This window comes from Arvicola amphibius, chromosome 9, assembly GCF_903992535.2.
Source record: "Arvicola amphibius chromosome 9, mArvAmp1.2, whole genome shotgun sequence".
NCBI classification, from domain to species: Eukaryota; Metazoa; Chordata; class Mammalia; order Rodentia; family Cricetidae; genus Arvicola; species Arvicola amphibius.
The window spans coordinates 51,535,309-51,559,804 of record NC_052055.2 but is presented as its reverse complement, the minus strand read 5'-3'; the positions used below and the strand labels follow the sequence as shown (position 1 = coordinate 51,559,804).

Sequence of the window (24,496 nt, the reverse complement as noted above, 5' to 3'; positions counted from 1 at the left end):
AAAATAACTAATAAATACAATTAAAACTTAATAGCATGGAGGGCACAGTGTAACCTGTAACCCCAGCACAGGGGAGGGCAAGATGATCCTACATTTGAAGTCTGTCTGGGCTACACAGAGTGACAACGTCAAGAAAAAAGAAAAGTCCTAACCTCTCAAATAAAAGATTAACAGCAGAAATTGATCCATTTTCTAAAATTACTTACAAACAAATAATACAACACATAATTACCAATGTCTATTTGATTAGATTGAAAGATTAATTATTAATTTATAATGCTTAAGACAGCATGGGCTTGATGAAAGGAACAGACAAGCTGACCAACAGAATGTAATAGAGTTGTGCAATAAACCCTTCAAAACATAGTCAGTTGATTCTGAGCAATTGTGCAAGGGCAATTCAACAGAAAGGGGTAGTACTTTCAATTAGTAGTTCTGCAGCGACTGGATCCAATGAGAACATATACCTTCCTCAGCACTCTAAACTTTACATCAAAGTTTGCTTAAATCAGTCACACTTTAAATATAAACTTTAAAATCTTAAAAGAAGGAGCCGAGGACATGGCTAATGGGTGAAGTGCTTGCTGCACAAACACAAGTTCAATGTCCAGAACTCACATGTAAAGCTGAGTGTGCTAGCATATGCTTGTAATTCCAGGTCCACAGAGGCAGGGGCAGGCGGGGTCCTAGGCTGTCCTGTCCCTTCACCTATTCTGTTTGGCAATTTCCAGACTAATGAGAAACCCTGGATCAACAACAACAACAACAAACCAAAAGATAGACACATAGATAATAAAGAGATTGTTCTGGAATATTCCTTTACACTGTGTGAAGATATGTCACTGTGACTGGTTTAATAAAAAGCTATATTGCCAATAGCTAGGCAGCACTTTTAGGGCAGAGAGAATGCTGGGAAGAAGGGAGAAACCAGACCGAGAGAGTAAGACAAGTAGGAGGACAAGCAAATGCCACACATCACGTGACCACACATAGACAAATAGAAGTGGGTCAGTTTAAGTTATCTGAGCTAGTGGGACAAGCCTAAGCTATTGGTCGAGTTTTCATAATTAATAATAAGTTTCCACGTCATGATCTGGGAACTGATTGGCGGGACAGAAAAAAAAATCTGCCTACCATAGATAGTTTGAAAGATAGACACAGACAGACAGACAGAAAAATAGAAAAAAGACAGGAAAAAAGAAAATAGCTCCTGAGGAAAGAAAATTAGTATTACTCTCATCCTATGCCTCCACACAGGCATATAGGCCCACTAACACATATAAACATATGTGTACACGAGAAAGAGCACACACACAAATACATTGCTCTATGTGAAAGGTCCCAGATTCAAAGGGCTATAGTCTCTCTGATTTTTTCATACGACATTATGTTGTGTGATGAAACTTTGCCTGGAGAGATGCAGCGCACATGTCTACTCAGGTCAGACAAGAGTGTAGACACCACCCGAGTCCAATGTAGAAAACTAAAGAGTTTTATTAGAGTTCCTTAGAGGGAAACGGGTGAGGGGTTACTTACAGGAGCAGAAATAACTCAAAGACAAGTGCATCATCAATGCCCACCCCAGCATGGGAAGCAGCTCACAAACCTGGAGGAACAGCAGCACACTGCACAAGCCTTGCAGGCAGTTTCCGCATGTTTGGAGAGCACCCTTCCAGATGTCTCAGCTGTCTAACTTCGTTCCTTGCAGTTCAGTAGGTTCCTGCTGCTTCTAGGCAGGTTTGTCTCTGGGTCTGAGTTTGCTTTGCAAACTCAGCTTTCTGAGTCTTCTGGCAGAGTTTGGGTCATCTGACTATCTTCTTTGCAGCTCAAATCACCTTTCCATTTGTGAGGGACTCTCAGTTTCTGCTTACTGAGGCAGGGGAATCTGGTCAGTTTCAGGTACTTCCTGAAACTATTTCCTGCCTAGGGAACTTCCTGTAGAATGAAATGTTTCAACCTTGGAGGCAACTGTTCCACAACACATTCCAGGAAAAGTGATTTAGGGTGGGGAACAGGTCAATAGCTGCCACAGGTTAAATTTGGGGAGGAGGCTAGTCATACTGAGCAGCAGGTCGCAAGTTTGGGGTTGATCAAACTATTCTACATCTTGACTGTGTGATCATTATTACATGACTACACATTGTCCAAAATTCATAGAAGAATTTCACTGTATTGTACATGTGCATGTATATGTATACACACAAACACACACACACACACAAACACACACACAGTTTTGTTTTTGAGAAGGGGTCTCACCACAACTGGCACTATAGAGAATTTTTGTATATATATTTGCCTTCCCATTTAAACTTAAAATTAGTAACTGAATTTGCAAAATTTTAGACAGCTTTAAATTCATAAAATTCTATTATTTTAAAGTAGTTCCAGAATTTATCAATTCAACAGTTTAGAAATACAGAGTAAGGATAGTAGTTCACACCTTTAACCCCTGTACTGGTGGGGCAGAGGCAAGGTTATCATAAATTTGGGGCCAGTCTGGTCCTCAGTGTGAGACCCAGTAGGTATTAAGTCCTGGAAAACTTGGAGCTTGATGGTCATCCAGCCTAGGTGGCCTGATGAACTCCTATTTCAGTAAAATACCGTCTCCAAAACAAGATGGCAGAGAGTGATTGGGGATGATATCCAACTTCAATTCACACGCACCATACAGATCAAGTTACAGGCAAGGTGGCACATGCCTGTAATTCTAGCCCTTAGAGACTGAGGTAGGGAGATCATTCAAGAATAAGCTTCCTTGCTGGTTGTGCTGGTGTACACAGGTAGGATTTGCTGAAGGAGGCAGAGGCAGGAGGATCACGAGTTCAAGGGCAGCCTGGGCTATACATTAAAAAATAAAAGTAAAAAAAGAATAGGCTTCTCCAAGTTGTGAGGCCTTATTTTATTTTATTTTTTTAAAGATTTATTTATTTAGTATATACAACATTCCGCCTCCATGTATGCCCGCACGCCAGAGGAGGGTGCCAGATCACATTACAGATTGTTGTAAGCCTCCATGTGGTTGCTGGGAATTGAACGCAGAGGAAGAGCAGCCAGTGCTCTTAACCACTGAGCCATCTCTCCAGCCCGAGGCCTTATTTTAAAACATTAAAAAACAAAACACATACTTATAAAGATTACAATTTAACTTTCCCCCAAATGGTTACAATTACAGGATTTGTTGGGACCTATAGTTTAGGCAGCTGTCTCCAGCAATGAGATTTGAGCCATGCCCTTGATTCAAATAGAAACTAAGATCTGAGCTGTGGCTGGTGGCATGAACCCCCTTTAAAAAAACTGTATTCATAAGCCTGAGGCTGGAGGATTACAAATTTGAGACATTCCTAGGCTACAGAATGAGACTCAGCTTCACAAACTTAGAGGGTTCTGGCAAGAAGGCTCCATGGGGAAAGTAGAGTTGGCAAGCATGATAACCTGAGTTTGACCCCGAGGGTTCACACAGTATATAAGGAGGAGAGGACCCACCCATACGAGCAGTCATCCGGCCTCCACACGTGCCCTGTAACACAATAAATTAGTGTTTTCAAAAAATAAAACAACGACAAAAACCCTCCAGTCAACTTGTAGTGACCCTTAACGAGGTGCCCTGTTAACCAGCCATGCTACCCACAGGGGCACTCACTGGGCTGAGGAGAGGTGGGCTACCTAACAATTCCAGGAAGATCCCTGGTCTCTCTATTTTGAGAATAGATTCAGTGCCATCCACGGTAGTGATATTTTGTTTGGGATCTAACAAAGCTTGCCTGAAGATCAGAGTGCAGAGCTAAGCCACTAGTAAGTCACAGAGGCGGTGGTGGCACACACCTTTAATCCTAGCACTAAGAAGACAGAGGCAGATGGATCTCTGTGAGTTCAAGGCCACCCTGGGCTTCAAGAGATTGAATCTGTCTAAGACAGAAACAGAGCGCACACAAAGATGATCCCAGCACTTGGATCACACACCTTTACTCCCAGCACTAGGGAGGTGGAGACAGGAGTGATATGGTTGGGTGGAGACAGCAATATAAGGCAGGAGGAGACAGGAGCTCAGATGCAGTTTGAGGATTTGCAGAGACGGATGTAGTCTGAGGAGTCAGTCTGAGATGCAGTCTGAGGATTTGTAGGGATAGGATCGCCCCTTTGGTCTGAGCATTGGTAGAGGTTAAGAACTCTAGCGGCTGGCTGCTCTGCTTCTCTGATCTCTCACCTACTAATACCTGACTCAGAGTTTTTAATATTAAGACCAATTAGAATTCATGCTACACCGAGTTTTTATTAGTAGTAGTATTAGTATTGGTTTGTCAAGACAGTGTACAAAGTTTCCCTGTGTAACAGCCCTGACTGTCCTGGAACTTGCTCTGTAGACCAGGCTGGCCTTGAACTCACAGAGATCCACCTACCTCTGCCACCAAAGTGGTGGGATTAAAGGTGTGTGCCACCACCACTAGGTGTGAGGGTTTTTTTTTTATTATAAAGACCAATTAGAATTCTTGCTACAACCCCCTCCCCCCCATTCCTTTCTACCTCAAGCCTCACCAGCAGTTACATAAAGGACTGCAAAAGCAAGTGTTTATAAAAATACACTGCTTATACATAATAAATAAATAAATATTTTAAAAATGGGCTGGAGAGATGGCTCAGAGGTTAAGAGCATTGCCTGCTCTTCCAAAGGTCCTAAGTTCAATTCCCAGCAACCACATGGTGTCTCACAACCATCTGTAGTGGGGTCCGGTGCCCTCTTCTGGCCTGCAGGCATACACACAGAATATTGTATACATAATAAATAAATAAAGATTTTTTAAAAAAAGAATACACTGGGACCGGGCAGTGGGGCACACGCCTTTAATCCCAGCACTCAGGAGGCAGAGGCAGGTGGATCTCTGTGAGTTTGAAGCTAGCCTGGTCTACATGAGCTAGTTCCAGGACAGGCTCTAAAGCTACAGAGAAACCCTGTCTCGAAAAATCAAAAAAAAAAAAAAATAAGAAAAAGAAAAAAAAAGAAAAAAGAAAGAAAGAAAACACTGGGTGCCAGGTATAGTTCTTCACGTATAGCAACCCAAAATAATTATTTGCACCAACTATTTCCATTTTATAGGTGGGAATACTGAGGTACAGAAATGCAAGAAACTTGTCCAGTATTTTCCAATTAGAAAGTGGTGGAGCTTACATTAAAAAGTCTATCTTCTTCTAGAGTCCAGCCATTCTACCGAACTATCTCAGAAAAAACAAGTGTTTAGCCATCATAGTAACCCTAAATACATATATTATTAAAGATGTGGAAACTGAGGCACAGGTTAAATACCCAAGGCTACATAGCTAGCAAGTTCCAGAGCCAGAATTTATGTTTCATTCTGAGAAGGACTTTGTTCAGTAACTCAGACGGGCTACCAATTGGATCATCCTGCTTCTGCTCCTGAGTGTTGGCATCAACACATTTGATGGCAGCCTGAGCTACAGAAAGAGACCTGGTCTCAGAAACTACAATGCACTTCAGCTCGACCTCAACACAGGGCTTCTGCTCTAGAGTGTCCCACTCCTGCTGGAGGGAGGACCGTCTGGGCACTGATGTTCTCTTGAGCACCCTCCTGTGGGATCAGGGAGTAAGGAAAAGGGAAAGTGCACACCCAGAGCCCACTGAGACCCAAGCCTGCTGACACCACCTCCTAGAGCCTCCAGCACTAGCGGACAGCACATGCACCTTGTAGGACCTGACCTGGGGCCTCTCCAAGCTGGGGATGCTGCAGTCTTCAACCAGACAAGGGTCTCCTGAGCAAAGAGCTCAGCTCAGGTAACCCCATGTTGGACCAGGAACTGTTGCCTGTGAGAATAAACAAACAAGTCAAATATACTTAATCTAAGAAATGTCACATAATACTTAAAATATTATAATACATACCATATAAAACATTATTGTATATGTTTATATGATGTGTTTGCTTCTAGGATATATTAATGAATTGTGTTATTTAGGAACATTTTAATGTTTTTATTAGCATATATCAATTATAACAATGAATTTCATTACATTTCATGCATGTACATTTTATGGTCATATTATAAGATATGGACTTGTGTACATCCTTGTACAGGGACCATGTTAATCTATTTGTTGTCTGAATTTTAGTGTTTGTGCTACTGAAGCAGGCACAACACTATTTTTGCCATATTTATACATATCTGTCACTTTCCTTTGGTCTTAATCACCCTCTTCTTGACATCCTTTCCCAATTTTCCACCTCGTCTTGTTAACCCCTCCCTTCTCTCACACAATTCCTCTTCTTCTCTGAGGGCAGATGTGTTATTCTACTCACAAACACACAGACACGGTCCCATCGTTTTCATTTTTCTGTTTGAGACAGGGCTATGTAGTCCTGGCTATACTGGAGTTCATGATGTTGACTGGGCTAGCCTCAAACTCAGAGATCCACTTGCCTCTGCCTCTTGAGTACTGGGATTAAAATCGTGTGCCATCACACTGGGCCTTCAATCATTTTCTTAGGAAATTTTTAGAACAGAAGATTGAAAATCCCCCTAAAATATTATTCTCCATGATTAAGTCTGAGGAAAAAAAATATTTCTCCACTGAGGAATTTAATAGTGCAGCTGTATTCATGCTGTTTTTTTTTTTTGACAAAGAGATTTGTAGGTACTCCTAATTTTTTAGATGTCATAGTAGAAATTTCTGGGTCAAATATATTAATGGAAGGATATTTAAAATATATTTGACATTACCAGGGGTTCTAAAAGTAGCTACAATGTATTTCACACTGAAAGCTTAAAAACTGATTTAATAAGTGACTGGGGTGAAATCTTTATTATGAGTTTATTAAATGCTGTTTGTTAGTAAGCTCAACATCATTAACGTTCTGGGCTGTGGGGTACATATGGGGCTGCTTCCTTGTACTCCTTTAATACCTGCAATGCGGATTTTCAGGAGCACACCAAGATACAAGTGTGCTATAACTGATGAGAACCAAGAACTTCTCATTTTGAGACCGTTTGCTTTTTGGTGACACCGAACCTAAAACTCCCTGTGAACAAGTAACTTAACAGCATTTTAGAAAAGCACACACACTAAGCAACTCTCTTTAGTGTGACCAGCTTCTCTTTTGCAATCCTGGACATTCCTCAAGGACACATATAAAATCGTATTCCTAGGGCATTTTTTAAGCAACTAAAAGACTTGAAGAACTGGTAGATAATAAAATGTTATTAAGAAAATACAGAGATGGGGCTGGAGAGGAGGCTCAGCAGCTAAGAGTACTCACTGCTCTTGTAGAGGACCTGAGTTCAAATCCCAGCACCATGTCAGGTGGCTCACAATTGCTGTTAACAACAGCCCAGGGGGGATTTGAGCAACTGCAGCAACTGCACACGTGTGCACGCACGCGCGCACACACACACATGGAAAAAAAAAGCCATATAACAGCACACATCTGTAAACTCAGTGCTGTGGAGGTAGAGGCAGGACCAGGAGTTGACCATCAACCTTGGCTACAAAGTGAGAATGGCCTGTTCTTAAATAGACTCTGTCTTAAAAAACAACAACAACAATAAAAAACAAACAAAACCATAACAAGTAAAATAAACAAAAATATGGATGAGAAAAAAAACAAGAAATCTATGAAGGAGTGTGTCAAATAGAAACCAACAAAAGTGATGAAAAGTTGGGAAAGATCAAATTTAAAAGGCAGTATCTGTAGAAAAAAAGATGAAAATAGAACAAAATATAATTAGAAAGCAAGATAAATTTAGTATAAACTGAGAATAGATGCTAAAAGAGAATTTTTGAACATGACCAGAAGATAAAATGTCATTTTCTTTTTTTAAGATATGGTCTTGCTTTGCTCACCAGGCTATTGTTCCTTCTACCTGAGATAACAGGTGTGTGCCACCATACCTAGATGAAGAGACATACTTCAAACAAAAATGTACTGATATTAAAACATGCACCAGTGAGAATGGTGAGATACAATATTTAAACAGCCATGTATATAAAAATAGTCTATAGGATACTGAGCAGATAGAAAATCATAGTGTGGTCTCTACTTTGTGTAGAGATGGAATGGCTCATCATATAACACCAAATGACCACATTGATTTTCCTTTTTATGAAACGGACCAAGCCCAAAATTTATATGTACATGCATAGCAACAACCACTCCATTGGAATGTTGGACATAAGCAGGAAGACAGAGAAGTGCAAAACAGGAATTCTCTCAGTCCACACCTGTAGCTTTATAGGGAATTTCCTACCACAGCTGGAGTGAGGAAGGAAACATTCTGGGCCTGGTTTAGAAGTGGCTCTGTACGACAGGATGGCACCCTACAGTGAGGTGGCCCTGAGGGTGGCAGTAGAGAGAAATTCTGCTGGGAAGAAAGTTTACAATTTGGTTAGAGTGGATATGTGCTGATCCATGGGTAGTTTCCAATCTTTAAGCTACATGATCAGGAACTCAAGAGTAGATTGGAAAACTGACGCAAAGAGTGGAGAGTCTGGTACTGGACGGATCTCTCAGAATGGGCAGCAGAGTGGGCCATCAAGCTACTGCATGCAGAGCGTCGTGTGAAGGGAAGCTTGTGGAAGAGAACGAAATGAACGCCATCCACTTTCTCCAGTCACCCTAGTGCTTTCGTGGTGGGCTTGTGCGCAGTGGCCATACTGTCTGAAACAGGGCCTTTGTGTGAGCTCAGTACCGTGACTCTCTCACCAAGGCTAACCTTGTAGATTTGCAAGATGCATCACTACTGCTGAACCTCTAACTAGCCATCAGCACAAACCACACCGGGTATGGCATGTTTGCTTGGATGAACAAGCCAGCTGCCTCCACAGTTTGATCATATTGACCACTTCCTCCTGGCATGGAAGATTTTTTTTAGTGAAATAGGCACATATTCTAGACATGCCTTTGCCTATGCTGCGTTATAGAACACTACTGTTGGTAGCACTCTCCACAGACTCCTTGCCAGCACTTCCATTGTACTCTGCAACAGTGCTTCAGAGGAATAAACTGAGCTATTTCATGTCATAAGGAAAGCAGCAATCTGCTCACACCCACGGAAGTCACTAATCAACAATGTACTTCATCTCTAGGAAGCAACTGCCCTAACAGAATAGTACAACGCCTATGAAGACTTGGCTGCCTCAGACAACACCTTGGAAGAGTGTGATGCTTATAGTTGGTTTGTTAATTCAGATAAGGGCTTGTTCTATATAGCCCAGGCTGGCCTTAACTCAGAGTAGTAACGCTCCTGCTGCAGCTCCTGAGTGCTGGAATTATCCGTGTGAATCACCATGCCTGGGTGTGGTGCTGTCTTGCAAGATGCAGTGCATGTTTTAAACCAGAGGTCAAAACATGGTGCCATCCTTCCTATGGCCAAGATATAGGAATCAGGAGAAAGAGGGGAGGGGTTCAGGGGCATGGCTCAACCGGGAAAGTTCTAGCGCTGAAAGCATAAAGACCGGAGCTCAATTTCCCAGGATGCAGTGGTGTGAGCCTTTTACCCCAGCACCAGAGAGACAGGGACAAAGAATCTCTGGGGTTCAGGGCACCAAACCTTTCCTTGAGCTTCCCTCTCGCTTCCCCAAATGAAGGGTGACAGTCCCCGCAGCGTGCAGTGGTTGGGTTGGGGCAGCCACCAGTCTAGCTGAATTAGAGAGCTCCACGTTCAGTGGGAGACTTATCTGAAGTGGAAGACGGAGAGTGACTGAGGAAAACAACCGATGCTGACCCCTGGCTTCCACATGCACGGGCACACATAGAACAATGCACATTCCACACAGACCAGACCGGAAAACAGGGGTCGCGACCCACAGGTTGAGAACCACTGCTGTAGTTTTTTTTTACTCCGATGAATGCCACCTTTATAAGAAGAGAGTTGGACATAGGCACAGATATAAAAAGATCAGGATACAGGCACAGGCATACAATGGTGACTCTGTGAAGGTGGGACCAAAACAGATGGTTATCTGCAAGCCAAGATAACAGGCCTGGGAAGAACCAGCCCTGCGGAAAACCCTGTCTCTTACTTGGAGCCTCTGGTATCCTGGGAAAATACGTTCCCATTCCAGAAAACACCCAGCCTCTAACACTAATCTTGGAAAATTAATGCAACAGCTAATACATAATTTTTATACTCATCTCCGGTTTGCAAAAATAAAGTGATGTTAACTGACCAAGCAAAAGCCCACTTAAATCAACCTTTTAAATGTTTTTTCAAATCTTCAGTAACCCAGAGCCTTTTGTATGGTAAGCAAGTGCTCCACCACTGAGCTAGACGCCCCGGCCTGTTCTGCCACACCTCATTTTGAGTTCCTTCTCTTAGAGGCCTGTAGCCTATTTCCCCTCTTAATTACCCCAATTAATCTCTTAACTCCCAATGATAAAAAAGATGGCGTTTCTCATTTCGATTGTTAACTTATTAGTTCCTGTTGCTTAGAAAGTAATACATCAATACAGAAGTCTCCCCTTCGCTGGGATTTTTTTCTTTCCTATTTCAATTACCCTCAGATAACATAATGCAAAATATTAAGGATTTTGTAAATAATTAAAACAACTAAAAGTTTTTAGTTGCCATCCCACTCTGAGTATTATGATGGGAATTTGCTTTATCCCGCTCTGTTCCATTTGGGTAGAGATTTCCTAAACATCCTACAGTACACCCCAACAGCGAGTCACACAGCCGTCTTCTTTTCCGGACCAACTGTTAAGCACGCAGTGCCTGAACTCGGGTCCTCTTCACTCAAGCCCGACGCTAAGCTTCTATGCCTCCACCGAAGTAAAGAAGGCAGGGCTCTGTGAAGGGATGACTTTCATTATTCTCTCTTCAGGGTGTAGCTTTCCTGCTGGCGAGTTACCGACTGCCATGCTAAGGTCGTCTCTTGATCAGAGCGAAGGCATAACTCTGGCGGTGGGTTACCGGCTCGATCGGCGAGGCGGAACCAGAACTTAAAGGACCATATAGCACGAGATGCATGTCTCCAGCAGGCTGAAATAAAGAGATCGGGGTGTGTGTGTGTGTGTGTGTGTGTGTGTGTGTGTATGGGGGCGTTTGTGTTCAGGGCACCAGCAAGCTCGTTTGTCATGAGAAGCATCCGTTTTATAACAAGCCACTGCAGAGCCCCGTGAGGCCGAGAGAACGCTTCTGGAATGAAAACCGGATCAGACCCTGTGGTTTCGTCATGTTTGAATTATGTAAGGCTAAGAGCAGGGCACCGAACCTTTCCTTGCGCTTCCGTCTCGCTTCCCCAAACGAAGGGTGACAGTCCCCGCCGCGCGCGGGGGCGAGGGGGAGCCGCGTGCCCGAGCGCACGGGCCTCTGCCAGAGCCTGCCATCGCGCGCCCCTCCGGGATTCCGGGGCCTGGGAAGCTCCGGGCGGGAGGCGGGGAGGCAGCGCACGGAACTCGCCCCGGGTGCTGGGCCGCGCTCCCCGCGTTTGAAGTCTCCGGCGCGGCCGCTGGTTGGCCGGCGCGGGTCACGTGCGCGCCAGCAGGAGTTTCCCCGACAGCTGGAGGCTGCGTGGGATCCGGCGGCGGCGGCGGCGGCTGCAGCTCGCGGCGCGGCCTTCCCCGCCCCCTCGCCTCGGCGCTTCCGCCGGTCCCTCTTCCCCGGGCGGCTGACAGACCGGCCGCGGCTCCGAGGCGCGCTTCGGCAGCGAGCATGGGCGACAAGAAGAGCCCGACCAGGTAGGGTACGGCGGCCCGCCGGCGGGGCGGCCGCGGTCCGCGAGGCCGGTGGCGCGGCACGGGGTGGGAGGTGGGGGGGCGCGGCGCGGCGCGCGGCTGCTGCTGCCCACAATGGGCCTCGATGGCGGCCGGAGTCAGCGGCCGCGCTCCCCCCTCCCCTGCGCGGCGCCGGGGGAGGGGAGGGGGGCGGGGCGGGGGTCGCGGGCCGGGCGGGGCGGGGCATGGGGGCCGGGCGCGGCCTGCCGCTGACCCCGCGCTGCGGCGTCGTGTCCGGTTGTGTCCTGCAGGCCGAAGCGGCAGCCGAAGCCCGCCTCGGATGAGGGCTACTGGGACTGCAGCGTCTGCACCTTCCGGAACAGCGCCGAGGCCTTCAAGTGCATGATGTGCGATGTGCGGAAGGGCACCTCCACCCGGTGAGTCCCGCGCGCCCGCGGCCGGCGTCCTCCCCACCCCCGCGCCCTCACCCCCGCGTGACGCGGGGACGGCTGGGCGGCCAGCCAGGCGGCGGCCGCGGTGGGGCGCGACCCAGCTCCGCCGTGGCTCGCGGCGGCGAAGGGGTCGGCGGCGGTAGCGCCCACTACGACCGCTGCGGAGGATGAATGGTGCTAGGGGGTCCCTGGCGGCTGCGATTCTTGTGCGCGGCCGGTGCGGTGCCCCCATCCCCAGCCTGGCACGGAGACGTTGGCCGCATTGTTGTTAGTGTGCAGGGGCGGCAGGGGATGGAGGAATGGCCGCGGTGTCATTCGACCCTCGGGGGAAAAAGTGTCTTGTTGTAGGATCGGAATAGGTTAAACTTTCTTAGTGACGGACGTCCGGAAGGGTCAGGCCAAGGTTTTGCGTCTTGTTTTTGTTCCATTTCTGTAATATTTTACAATGAAGTACTTGGGAGGCGAACTCAGGAACACATTTTTTTACCTCGAATATCTGAATCTCTTGAGACGAACTATCTTTTTCTTTTATTAACGTGATTTTTGCCTGTTTTGAGCCCTAAATTTGTTGTGTCATAATTGTCTTTAAAAGATAAACACAAAGAGTAAGTCTAGGAAATTCAGAGTCAGTGACATTCTCCATCTGTCTGCACGTGGAGCCTTTGAATTCACTTCTTAGAATCTTTGTGATTTGTAGCAATATTTAGGTAAAGTATTTATTTTGATGCCTATGAAGTCTATTAAAATACACTTTAGCACAGTAAGAACATTGGGAAGTTTCTTGTTGCTTGGAAAAGAGTCCCTATGTAATTTTGACATATTCTAAGTCGTCCAAGTTATTTCTTAAAATGACTTATCTTGGTTTTGAATGTAATTCATAGAATTTTATTAAAAATTTAAGTGTAGAGATGTGTCAGGATTTTATTGTCTACAATACTAGTTGCTTTTTTTTTTTTTTGGTTTTTCGAGACAGGGTTTCTCTGTGGCTTTGGAGCCTGTCCTGGAACTAGCTCTTGTAGACCAGGCTGGTCTCGAACTCACAGAGATCCGCCTGCCTCTGCCTCCCGAGTGCTGGGATTAAAGGCGTGCGCCACCACCGCCTTTACTAGTTGCTTTTTAACACACCTGCCTTGTAAATCTCAATAGGCTTTTACAGTAAATTCTTATTTACATTAGATAACATTTTCAGCGTTTCATGTTCATTAAAAAGCAAGTTTTAAGATACCTTGTAAGTTAAAGGAAAGGTTCTAAAAAGAGAAACTATTTGCTATTTTTGGACTCCTGTTTTAAGAGTTTTGAAAAGCAGGATGTATCTTTATAGGTCTGTAAGGCTGGGAACGGCTTAGCGTATATAATTGTATGTATATCTATGTATTTGTAAATAAGGAAATGTAGAACATTTGACTTTTTTGGGAGGCAGACATTTTGAAATAGAGACAGTTACTACTATAATCCTAATCTCTGCTGCTATATTGCTGCTTTTTTTTTGTCCCGCATATTCCTTTGTCACTATTAGAAAAATGCTGGAATTAGAAAGGCCTGTTTGTTTATTTGCAGGGACAGCATGGAAGGGGGGAGCTGGTGTCCTGCTCTACAGTCAGTCTTGGGGTTAGAGGTGCCCTGAGAAATAGAGTAGGTGGTGACACTCGGAAGAGAAGCAACAGGCTGAATACCTGGCATTTGGAAGAAGAGTCTAGAACACAGGGGAGTTGGCTCAGAGGCCTATGGGGGCCCCTGACACTTTTTTTTTTCACCAGTATATCTGAGCTCTTGTAGATCCAAGTTTTAGTGGTGGAAACATTACTTGAGGACTCAGAGAAGCATTGTCATTTGGATTGAAACTGAAGAGGCTCTGGGCAACTCACCAGAAGCCTAAGAACACTCTGTTCCTAAAAGTAAGTGTTCTGCCCGGTGACCCTCTCAGCTTACTCCTTCCTGTCTCTGCATTATCTCTTCTCTTTTGACTTTGGCCATAAATTGACTATAAGAGCTCTCATTTCTCTGTTTTCTGTTACCTGTCCTGCTGTTTCTGAAATTGAGAGTGCAATCCATGTTTAGACAGAGCAGCAGAACAGGTCATTGTTAATAAGTAGATACTGATTACATGTATATATATATAAAGAGTATATCCTTGTCAGGACAATAGGAAAACAATGAAAGGACTGCGGAACACAGATGAAAAACCAAAGTTTTGGTGGTTGGGAGAAATTATTCCCCCCAATTGACATGTTTATTAGTAGTTAGAGGATTTAAGGAATAAAGCTGGCAAGGACCACAGCAGGAGTGGGTTGCTGCAGAGCCTAGGGATGCAGCTTGCCAAGGACTTGTTTGTGTGACCATTACCAGTATTTGGATCCCTTGGGTCAGGAAGGCCTCTGACCGAATCTGTCTTAGTTGCCAAGTGTGGGGTTAAGTCTAAGCCATCTGAAACGTCAGGTCACTACAGAAGGTGGGTTCATGGTGTTTCTTTCAAGATTGTACAGGAATAGATATGTATTTATATATGTATACATATATCTGTAATTTTCTCTTTTTTGGAGACAGGGTTTTCTTTGTATCACTGGCTGTCCTGGAACTTGTGCTATAGACCAGGCTGGCCATGAACTCAGAGATCCACCTGCCTCTGCCTCCAGAGTGCTGGGATTACAGGCGTGTGCCACCTCGACCTGGATGATGTGTAATTTTTTTTTAAGCAACTGATTGAGATGCTTTATATTAGAACAGATGACTATTTCCTTTGACTCCATCTTCAATAGGTTGTATCATTCTGCTGATTGTGGTTATATACTTATCAAGTATGTCAGAATAAAATGTGATTGGACATAACTTATGTCATTTCTATTATTGAATTTCATTTTGTGTTTTATGACTGTAGTTTAAATTTGTTTAGCTCTTAAAAAATCTAGAATATGCACAAGAAGATAGTTCAAGGATCTTAAATTTCTCTATTATGCTTTTATGTTAACAGAGATAGAGGTCAAAAAGACAGGATTCCTTTGAGTTGACTTTGCCCTGAAGTTCAGGCTAACCTTGAACTCACAGCATTCCTCTTGTCCTAGCCTCTTGAGTGCTAGGATTACCTGCAGGAGCCCCCTCAGACAGGGAGTATTTTAAAAAGGAAACAAACAAATAAAACCAAATCCCAAAAAACAGGCACTATGGTAACATTGTCAGAGGTGCTGCCTAGTCTCCTGTATAGCTGGCTGTTTTAAAGTATCATCATAAAAACCTGTGAGACTTCAGGAAATGAGCTGTTCAGTGGTAAGGAAGTAGTAAGAAACGTAATAGAGAGGAAAGTGTTTAATTGTTGCCTTGGAAGGTATTAACTGCTGGATGATTGAATTAAGATGAATATCTTCATGTAGGAATGGACAATTTCTTGCTTAATTTGGATAGCAGATAGAAATAAAAGTGATAAAGTTGTTTACTTTGGTTTTGAACTGTTGTCTTAATGCTAGTTTGTAAGTCATCCTAGTCCTACAGGCATTCAGGCATGCCTGGTAATGTAAGTTTTAATTTTTCAGGGTAGGTGTCTTCTTGGTCTCATTTTGGGGAGATATGAAGATGTCACAGTAGAAAAGTGCTGGTTTTTGTGGTGGGCAGGAGTCTGGTAACTCCATGTCTCATTTGAGCATTTCACCAAGTTTCTCTAGTGTCTTTGGTTGTACAGATCTGAGATAGGTACTCCCTGTAGTGAGGAAATTGTAGTTTCTTTGCTTTTTGTTAGTGTTTTGTGGGTGAGAAACACTTTGGGCTATATATAATTTTGTAAGTCTGGGGCTGGAAAGGTGGTTCATCAATTAAGAGCACAGGTGCTTTTCCAGAGGACTTAGATTCCATTCCCACAATTCATTTGGCAGCTCACGGCCATCTGTAACTCCAGTCTTAGAGGCTCTGATGGCCTCGTCTGGTCTCTGTTAGTAACAGGCACATACATGATATATAGACATAAATGCAGGCAAAACACTCAGAAAATAAAAAATAAATTCTTTATGTGAGGTATTATATTTTTAGAGTGAACGGAAGAGATAAAATTACCTATTAAAATATATGTATACTTTTAGATAACACAGTATTATGGTTAGGAGTTGACTCTTGCTAAAAGGTTATTTCAGCTTCTATAAAGTAGGAATAAACTATAAAGTACACATTTGAAGAAATTCAATAGCAACTACCTATATCAGGTGAAAGTGTTTACAGTGTAGCTATTATCTGTCACAGTGGCTTTCCCTTTTGTTAGTTTGAGGTTTGGTACCAGTTTTTTTATAGACACTTGGTATAGAAATAAAAGAAGCAAAACAAAGGCCATCTAATGGTCTGGGTTTTCTGTTGAAACACAGTTTCTTATCCTCCACTACTTGAAGAACACTTTTACTTGTTATTTAGGGACTTATTCTCAAGGGTTTATCCTCTGTTTATCTTGGGTTAAAGAACTCATACAAATTTGTTGTTTAGTAGGGAAATTGTGAAGGGGATTAAGTGTTTGAATTGTATCTAGTAATGATTTTCAGAATGCGGAAGGAGGAAACTTCTTATTTTGTAATAGTTAATCTGTGACGTCCAAGCTGTTTTCCTAACAGCACTGAGCTGGTGTTCATCCTTCTCACTGTTAACTGTATGGTGAAATGTTGGTTTCAGTGTGAGCCATTATAGTCAGCGCACCCTTCCCCACCATCTGCTGAAAATCCACCCGAGTGTGCTCCTGGGAAGCAGGTAACAGGTAGTTCTGCTATCTTTGCTCCAGTAGTCTGACAGAGCGGGAAGCACATATGTAGCTCTTCTGCTGGAGACAAAGGAAGATGCTAGTGCTGCCTCTGGTGCAAGTCCAGCTTGCTGTTTGCATTTATGTGAAGGGCTGCTTTCACTTTAAAGGCGGCCTGGACGATCGTAATTATTCAGATGTGAGTCACAGGTATTTTCTGAAAGTAAACGCAGTGAGTTTGTCATTGTCGAGAGAAAATTTGATGGTGGTTTTTTTTTTTTTTTTTTTTTTTTTTTAATCAGTGATATAAGCCAAGTGAAAACCCAAAATTAAATTAACGAGCTTTGGTACTTCTGAATATTCAGAAGTTTTTGTATACATCCCTTTTACGTTTTGCTTTTCTCCATTTTTTTTTTTTTTTTTTTTTTTTTTGGTCTGGTAGGATAAGTAATGATATCAGTGAATGTAATTTCTGGTATTTTCTTGAACTGTCTCCATATTTGGAAGATCTGTATAACTTAGTGAACTGTTATTTTCTGATAATCAATGCAATATGGTGTTAAAGAGCCATGCATGGATAATCAAAGTACAAAATAGACAGGTTTTTGAGGAAATATCTTGAAAACTTAGTTGATGGTGGTTTTAGGTTTTCTATTGCAACTAACTTTAAGAAACAACTACTGGGGCTGAAGAGATGGCTCAGCAGTTAAGAGCACTGGTTGTTCTAGAGGATCCAGGTTCAATTCCCAGCACAAGTGTCTAACTTCATTGCTGGGGAATCCAACATCCTTGCACATAAATACATGTAGGAAAAACACGAATGCATACAATAAAAAGAAAAAGAAAAAGAAACAACTACTTGGAAAACAGAAGATTTATAATTCCTTGAAGAAGCAGAGTTGAGACTGAGTGTGGTGGCACATGCTTTCTGGTCTAGTGCCTTGGAAGTAGCCAGGGGACATTGCAAGTTTGAGGTCAGCCTGGGCTATGAAGTAAGACATTGTCTTTTTTTTTTTTTAAAGAAAAAACTTTTTTTCATTTGCATATGTTTGGAATATTTCATGTTCTTGGACCAAGATAATGTAGTGCAAGAAATTAAATGCATGAACACACTTCGGTTAAGCACACTTTGGTTAAGCAGATGTGAGAAGCATGCCAAAAAAAATCACTATACACAAACTTATCTTTATTTTGGAAAATGCAGAGGTTCTTTCTCCTTATAAAGAATATATCATTTAATTAAAATGTGTTGTATTTAAAAATGAACTAGCAAACATGTATTTGTGTTTTCTGGACATAGAATGCAAGGTCTTGTCAGGGATAAAGCAAGTGCTCTGTCACTGAGCTTGGTCTGTTTTTATTTCCAGAGCAATATACATAGACGAGAACACATAAACAGAGGCTGAAAGATGGCCCAGAACTTAAGAGTACTTTGCTGCTCTTCCAGAGAATCAAGATTCGATTCCCAGCACCTACATGGCTGCTAATAAGGGATCTGTGACCTCTTCTGATCTCGTTGGGCATTGCCTACATGTGGGGCATATACATGTATGCAGTCAAACACTCATAAAATAAAAATGAATATTTACAAAGTCCATGTAAATGTAGCTTTTGAGAGTGTGACAAGATCCTGAGACCAAAAACTGAACTGCTGGCCCATAGCTTTAAAGGCCTGTGTTTCCTGCATAGTAGGTTGACTTGAGCAGATATTCGTTGTGCTTCCTGTTTAGTCTGATAAATGATGGTCTGCCTTAACTGCTAAAACTTGTTGACTTGAATTTAGTCTTTTAAGTGTCACCTTCTTGGTCTTGCGTGTTGGTGGCTTTTGTTTTTGAATTAAAGTATTTCTTCTTTGATATCACCAACACTCCTTTTTTCCTAGCAAGTCTCTGAAATTAATTTTTAACCTAGTCATATTTGACTTTTCTATATTCCTTACCTTGTATGTGTCATAAACATTTTCTAGTACCTAAGCTAGAAACCATCATTGTCTTAACCTTGACTCAAACTTACTGTTATTTTTTGTGTACAATCTTCCATGGGTTGTCTCTCATTTCTGTCATTACTGTTCAGAATCCTGTGCCATTTTTTCCATGAGATAATGCGATATTAGACTAATTGATCTCTTTCTCAAAATGCTACATACATCTTTTACAAAACTTCCACTGATGCTGGTCCTTGTATGTTTAAAAAAATGGCTGCTAAATAAACTATGAGTGCCAAAGCATGGGCTCAGCTGTCTGTGCTGTTCTCAGGCAGTCCTGATTCTATTCGCCTCGGGTAGAGAGGCAGTAACTGACCAAAGACACAATTCTACAGCTAGCTGGGCGAACCAGTAAGTTTAATTGGAGTTACTTATAAGAGGAGCATGCACCCTCAAGAAGAGACTCCCCTCTACCAGGTGTTTGTATATTTTCACACAGGAGAAGGGTGGCTCGCGACTCTTTGATTCCTGGACTGTCGCTCCTTCAGTTAGGAAAGTCTTGTGCAGTCGCACTGATTTCAGGATGGCAGTGGCTGGAGAACAGAGTTCCTCAGCATTCTACTTTGTCCTCTGTCTCTCAGATCTCATTCCTTGTGCTCCCCTTTTTACATGATCCCTGAGCCTTGATGTCTTTTCTCTTATTTAGGGTGGAGCATTGAGCTATTATTCATGGTAAGTGTCACTTATCCTCAGCACTTTGACTGCTTATGAGTCTCTGCAGAATTCTGACCCTAAAAAAAGATGTTTTTGACCAGGGCCAACAGCAGTCATAATCATGGTCGTAAACATGAAAGGCAGGTTGATGGGGGCACATCATATCCATTTAGCAAAACCACAGCAGTAGCTTCTCCAGGGGCTTTATGGCCTCTCAGCCATGGGTCCCTGTCCTGACTTATACTTCTAAACCTAAGTTTCTTCACTGGAGCAGGCCTTAAAGGTGGTTGAGTGTTCTCTTACCAGTCATGACACTTCTGCATCTGTGGGCACAGCTTGCCTGGCATATTGATGGTGCTAGCATGCAGGATACATTGCTGAGTAAGACCTTGGGAAACAGTTCTTCAGCAGCCTTTGTAGTACCTGTCTGTACTACAAATCATAGCTAGTCGGGAGTATGCTTTGGACTCAGCCTATCCTGATTCCCCATGTCCTGCAACCAAAGTTCTTGATGTTTTCAGTAGTAGAGTCTTAACATCTAGTTTAGCATACAACCTATAGCACCAGAAGTAGCCTTTTTGATTTGTGTAGCTTCAGTGATCCTCCTAGCCTGGCACTAGAATTTTCATCCAGTAACCTTGTGACTTCCACAAGTGCTTTTTTTCATCCATGCAGGGTACCTTCATGAAAATTCTTAACCATGGTTTTAAAGTTTATAGGCATAGACAGTTGTAGGATATTTTTCAGTTACCTTATTACTGGCACCTGACCCAGCCATAAAACTCAAGAATTTTGCAGTGTCCATGGCCCATGCGCCTTATATGAGTTGATTTTCTCATTTGTGCTCTTTTAGTTGCTCTTCCATGTTTTCAAGATTCTTTTCTAAATCTTTGTGACATTCAGGCTTTATGTAATTGAAGCGAGGCAAATGCCAGTGGGTCTTCAGCACCTAATAGGAAGAAAACATGGGCAGCAGGGTCCAGAGCAGCATGAAAGATCCCATCACTTGCATCAGTTTTCTCAAGAGTAGTTTTGGATAGAGCAGCTCCATAGGTAATATTACTTATTTTCCTCTAACCTGTGGTCATGGATGAACTTCTTGTATCTTGTGCATCCCCACTCCTCATCCCTGTCCAGGTTTGCTTTTCTGTTGCCGAGATAAAACACTGACCAAAAGCAGCTTGGGACAAAAAGGATTATTACGTCTTACATAGTATAGTCTGTCATTGAGGGAACTGGGAGATAGGAACCTGGAAGAAAACTGCTTGCTTGTTGGCTCCCTGTGACTTGCTCCACTACTTACCTTATCATAACCTAGGACCTCTGCCCAGGGATGGCACTGCTCACAGTGGACTGGGCCCTCTGATGTCAATTAGCAATTAAGAAAATGCCCCACAGACATGCCCACAGCCAGTCTGATATAGGCAATTCCTTAATTGAGGTCCCTCTTCTCAGGTGTGTATCAGGTTGGCTACTAAGGCTAACTGACACCTCTCCATTCCCCAGGGGCGAGGTAAGGCTAGATCTAGTGCCTCAGGAGGTATGCTTTTGCTTGTTCCACAGGCTCTAAGCAGGCAGTACTACTGCTAGCTGCTGCTTTCTCATTGGCTACACCTGAAAGATCCCAATCTGGGAGAACAGTTTGTACTTCCCAGGGTGGGGGAGTATATAGGATACTCTGGGAGCAGTTGCCCACCCCTGGAACAAGTTTAATCTTTTTTAATCTTTTATACCTTCACTGAAGCTTCCCAGAGACTCACAAGTACTCAGTTTGGTTATCAGCATTTCTCCTAAAATCTAGCCCATCACACATGTCTTTGAGTGGCCATCATGACAGGTCTTTTTGATTGCTTTAGCACTTTTAATTTTTTATTTCATTTAAAAATGTATTTTATGTGTATGGGTGTTTGTCGTGTCTGCATGTATCACATGTGTGCAGTACTTTCAGAGGCCTGAAAGTGTCAGATTCTCTGGGACTAGAGCTATAGAAGTTGCCATGTGGAAATAGAATCTGGGTCCCCTGGAAGAGTAACCAGTGCTCTTAACTGCTGTGCTGTCATTCCAGCACTATCTTCACCAGCTTTGGAGCCTGATTTTTATGCTGGTTTAGGTCACTTAGATGCTCTCAGTGTTCATGTACCTGGTAGAGACCATCTCACTAAGGAGCTCCGCAAGCACTGAGGCTTTGACATGGGGCCAAACTGAGTGAGCCCAGTCCTAGGAAGATCTCAGTCGACAGTCACAACTTCTGTGATTTTAAAGATGGCAATGGCCATTTCAAGTGTGGACAACAGAGTTCCATAACATCAAATCCACAGTAAGTCATTCCTAAATTATTTTCCTAGCCTCACTTCCTGCTGTGTATATGTCTCCGTTAGGGTCACTATTGCTGTGATGAAACACCATGACCAAAGCAAGTCGGGGAGGAAAGGGTTTATTTGGCTTGCTCTTCGACATCATTATCTATCATTGAAGGAAGTCAGAACAGAAACTGGGAGGAATCTGGAGGTAGGAGCTGATACAGAGGCCATGGAAGAGTGCTGCTTACTGGCTTGTTCTCCATGGGTTGCTCAGTCTGCTTGCTCGCTTGCTTGGGCGTGCTCTTTCTCGCTCTTTCTTTTTCTTTGTTTCTTTGAGACAGGGTTGCTCTGTGGCTTTGGGGCCTGTCCTAGAACTTGCTCTGTAGACCAGGCTAGCCTTGAACTCACAGAGATCCGCCTGTCTTTGCCTCCTGTGTGCAAGGATTTAAGGCATGTGCCACCAGTGCCCAGCTTCAGCCTGTTTTCTTATAGAACCTAGGACCCACCTGCCCAGAGGTAGTTCCATTACTATGGGCTGGGCCCTCCCACATCAATCACTAATTAAGAAAATGCCCTACAGGTTTGCCTATAGCCCGATCTAATGGTAGCATTTCTCAACTGAGGCTCTCTTCTCTCCAGTGACTCTAGCTTGTGTAAAGTTGACATAAATCCAGGCAGCACAAATATCTTAATCAGTTCTGTGAGGTTTCACTGAAGTATTCGCAGCTGGTACTGCTGAAGAACACTTTACCCTTTCCCACACTGAAATTTGTGAGTGTGTGGTTGTGCTGTGTAATTATTTCTAGTGAATCATCAAAATGCAGTAATATTATTGAGATGTTTATCTGCTCTGTAGGGCAGATAATGTTTTATTCATTTCAGTCCTCCCAAACTAGGAAAGCACCTGGAGCATTGCAGATATTTAAATGTTTCCAATTAACATTTCTTTAATTTTTCTTGTTTCTCTATGACTAATGAGTTTTCCAAACATCTTTAAGATCACATTTAAAAGGTTTTTATCAGATTATTTAGTTCATAAGTTTCTATTGTCTTCATAATAAGCATGATATTGTATAGAAAACCTTAATGTTTAAAAAATTCTTTGACTTATTGGTGTGTGTTTGTGTGTGTGTGTCCCCACATGGAGGTTAGAAGAGAACCTTTGAGAATTGGTTCTCTTATCTGTTGATAACTCAGGCATCAGGCTTGCCCAGCAGGGACCTGTACTTGCTAAGCTATCCTGCAGGTTCTCCCTTAGCATTTTAAAGGGAACTTTGGAAAGTTATTATTTTTTATGATCTCATTTGCAATATTTTGGGTCTTATTATTCAGTTACTGGAAATTATATAGTCTGGATTCAGGTGTGGTGGCACATGTCTTTAATCCTAGCACTTGGAATGCAGAGGCAGAAGGCTCTCTGTAAGTTTGAGGCTGGCCTAGTTTATATATCATGTTCCAGAACAGCCAGAGTATATGTGGAGAGACTCTCTCAAACAGCAACAACAAACAACCCCCCCAAACCCAAACCTAGCAACCAAACAAAAAATTATGTAGACTAAAAATGACAACAGTAAAGTTATGACATTTTTTGAAATGTATTATGTTCCTTGACTAAATTTTAAGTTCCTGAGTGACTTCTTCAATTTATAGTATTTGTTCATTGGGTGGTGAGGATGTCTATGGGGAACTGGAGAGGTGGCAGTGGTTAAGAGCATTTGTTGCTCTTGCAGAAGACCTGGATCCGTACTCACGGCATCCGTAATTCAAGTTCTAGGGAATCTGGTGTCCTTTTCTGACCTTCTTGGCACTAAGCCCTTATGTGGTGCAAATACATACATGCAGTCAAAACAAACAGCATTAAGTAGTAAGTGGTGGCTTTCACTGTTCTGGAAGATGTGTCAACAGCTTCTTGTTGCCAGGTTAGTTTGAATGACCATTAGGAATTCAGTCAGAGCATTTCTTCTACTAATTGGTGCTTCACTGTGGTCACAGTCCCTTCCTAGGTAGCCTTCCATTTGCCTTAATCTAGTCTCTGTGGTTGGGAAGGAGGAGTATCTAGTCACAGCACGGTACCAGAGCCAGATATTCAGCAGGTTGTCTGACGGCTGCCTGGTAGAGAGTTTATAAAACTAGCTGAACCGTCACTTTATTATGTCTCAGGGTTGCCTAGAGTGCTATTACACTTAGTTACTTAGTGGGAATGCAACATTGGGGTGTCAGTTGTCATTCTAGGCCTTTTTTTGTTTCGCTTTTTGAGACAGGATTTCTCTGTGTAGCCCTTGCTGTCCTGGAACTAGCTCTGTAGACCAGGCTGGCCTCAAACTCACGGAAATTCACCTGCCTCTGTCTCCCCAGTGCTGGAATTAAAGGCGTGCGCCACCACTACCCTGCTCATTCAAAGATTTTAAACCAAAAGTTTCTTCTAAATCCTTTAATGAAACCTTTGGTTTAAAACTCATATTTTCCGGGGGCTGGAGAGATGGCTAAGAGGTTAAGAGCATTGCCTGCTCTTCCAAAGGTCCTGAGTTCAATTCCCAGCAACCACATGGTGGCTCACAACCATCTGTAATGGGGTCCGGTGCCCTCTTCTGGCCTGCAGGCATACACACAGACATAATATTGTATACATAATAAATAAATAAATATTTAAGAAAAACAACTCATATTTTCCTTAAATTATTCCATTTAAAGTTTGTAATAAAATATTGTTATGATTTTTAAAGAGAGTATTCATTTAACCA

General features: G+C 43.0%; 1 protein-coding gene and 1 long non-coding RNA gene across 2 annotated transcripts in view; one reads left to right on the top strand and one right to left on the bottom strand.

Annotated features, from left to right (window-relative positions):
* Nucleotides 1-3,024: 3,024 nt before the first annotated feature.
* On the bottom strand, nucleotides 3,025-11,419 carry LOC119822916. Its single transcript, XR_005286869.1, has 3 exons — nucleotides 11,222-11,419; nucleotides 5,714-5,818; nucleotides 3,025-3,520 (listed from the first exon to the last, which is right to left on the bottom strand). It is a non-coding gene; the product is annotated as an uncharacterized LOC119822916 (long non-coding RNA).
* Nucleotides 11,420-11,526: 107 nt separating this feature from the next.
* Yaf2 (YY1 associated factor 2) overlaps nucleotides 11,527-24,496 on the top strand; it is a 68,959-nt gene continuing 55,989 nt past the window's right edge. The window contains exons 1-2 of the mRNA XM_038342573.2: nucleotides 11,527-11,687; nucleotides 11,975-12,100. Coding sequence (XP_038198501.1) covers nucleotides 11,662-11,687; nucleotides 11,975-12,100 — 152 coding nt within the window. The 5' untranslated portion in view covers nucleotides 11,527-11,661. The remainder of the gene's footprint in view (nucleotides 11,688-11,974; nucleotides 12,101-24,496) is intronic.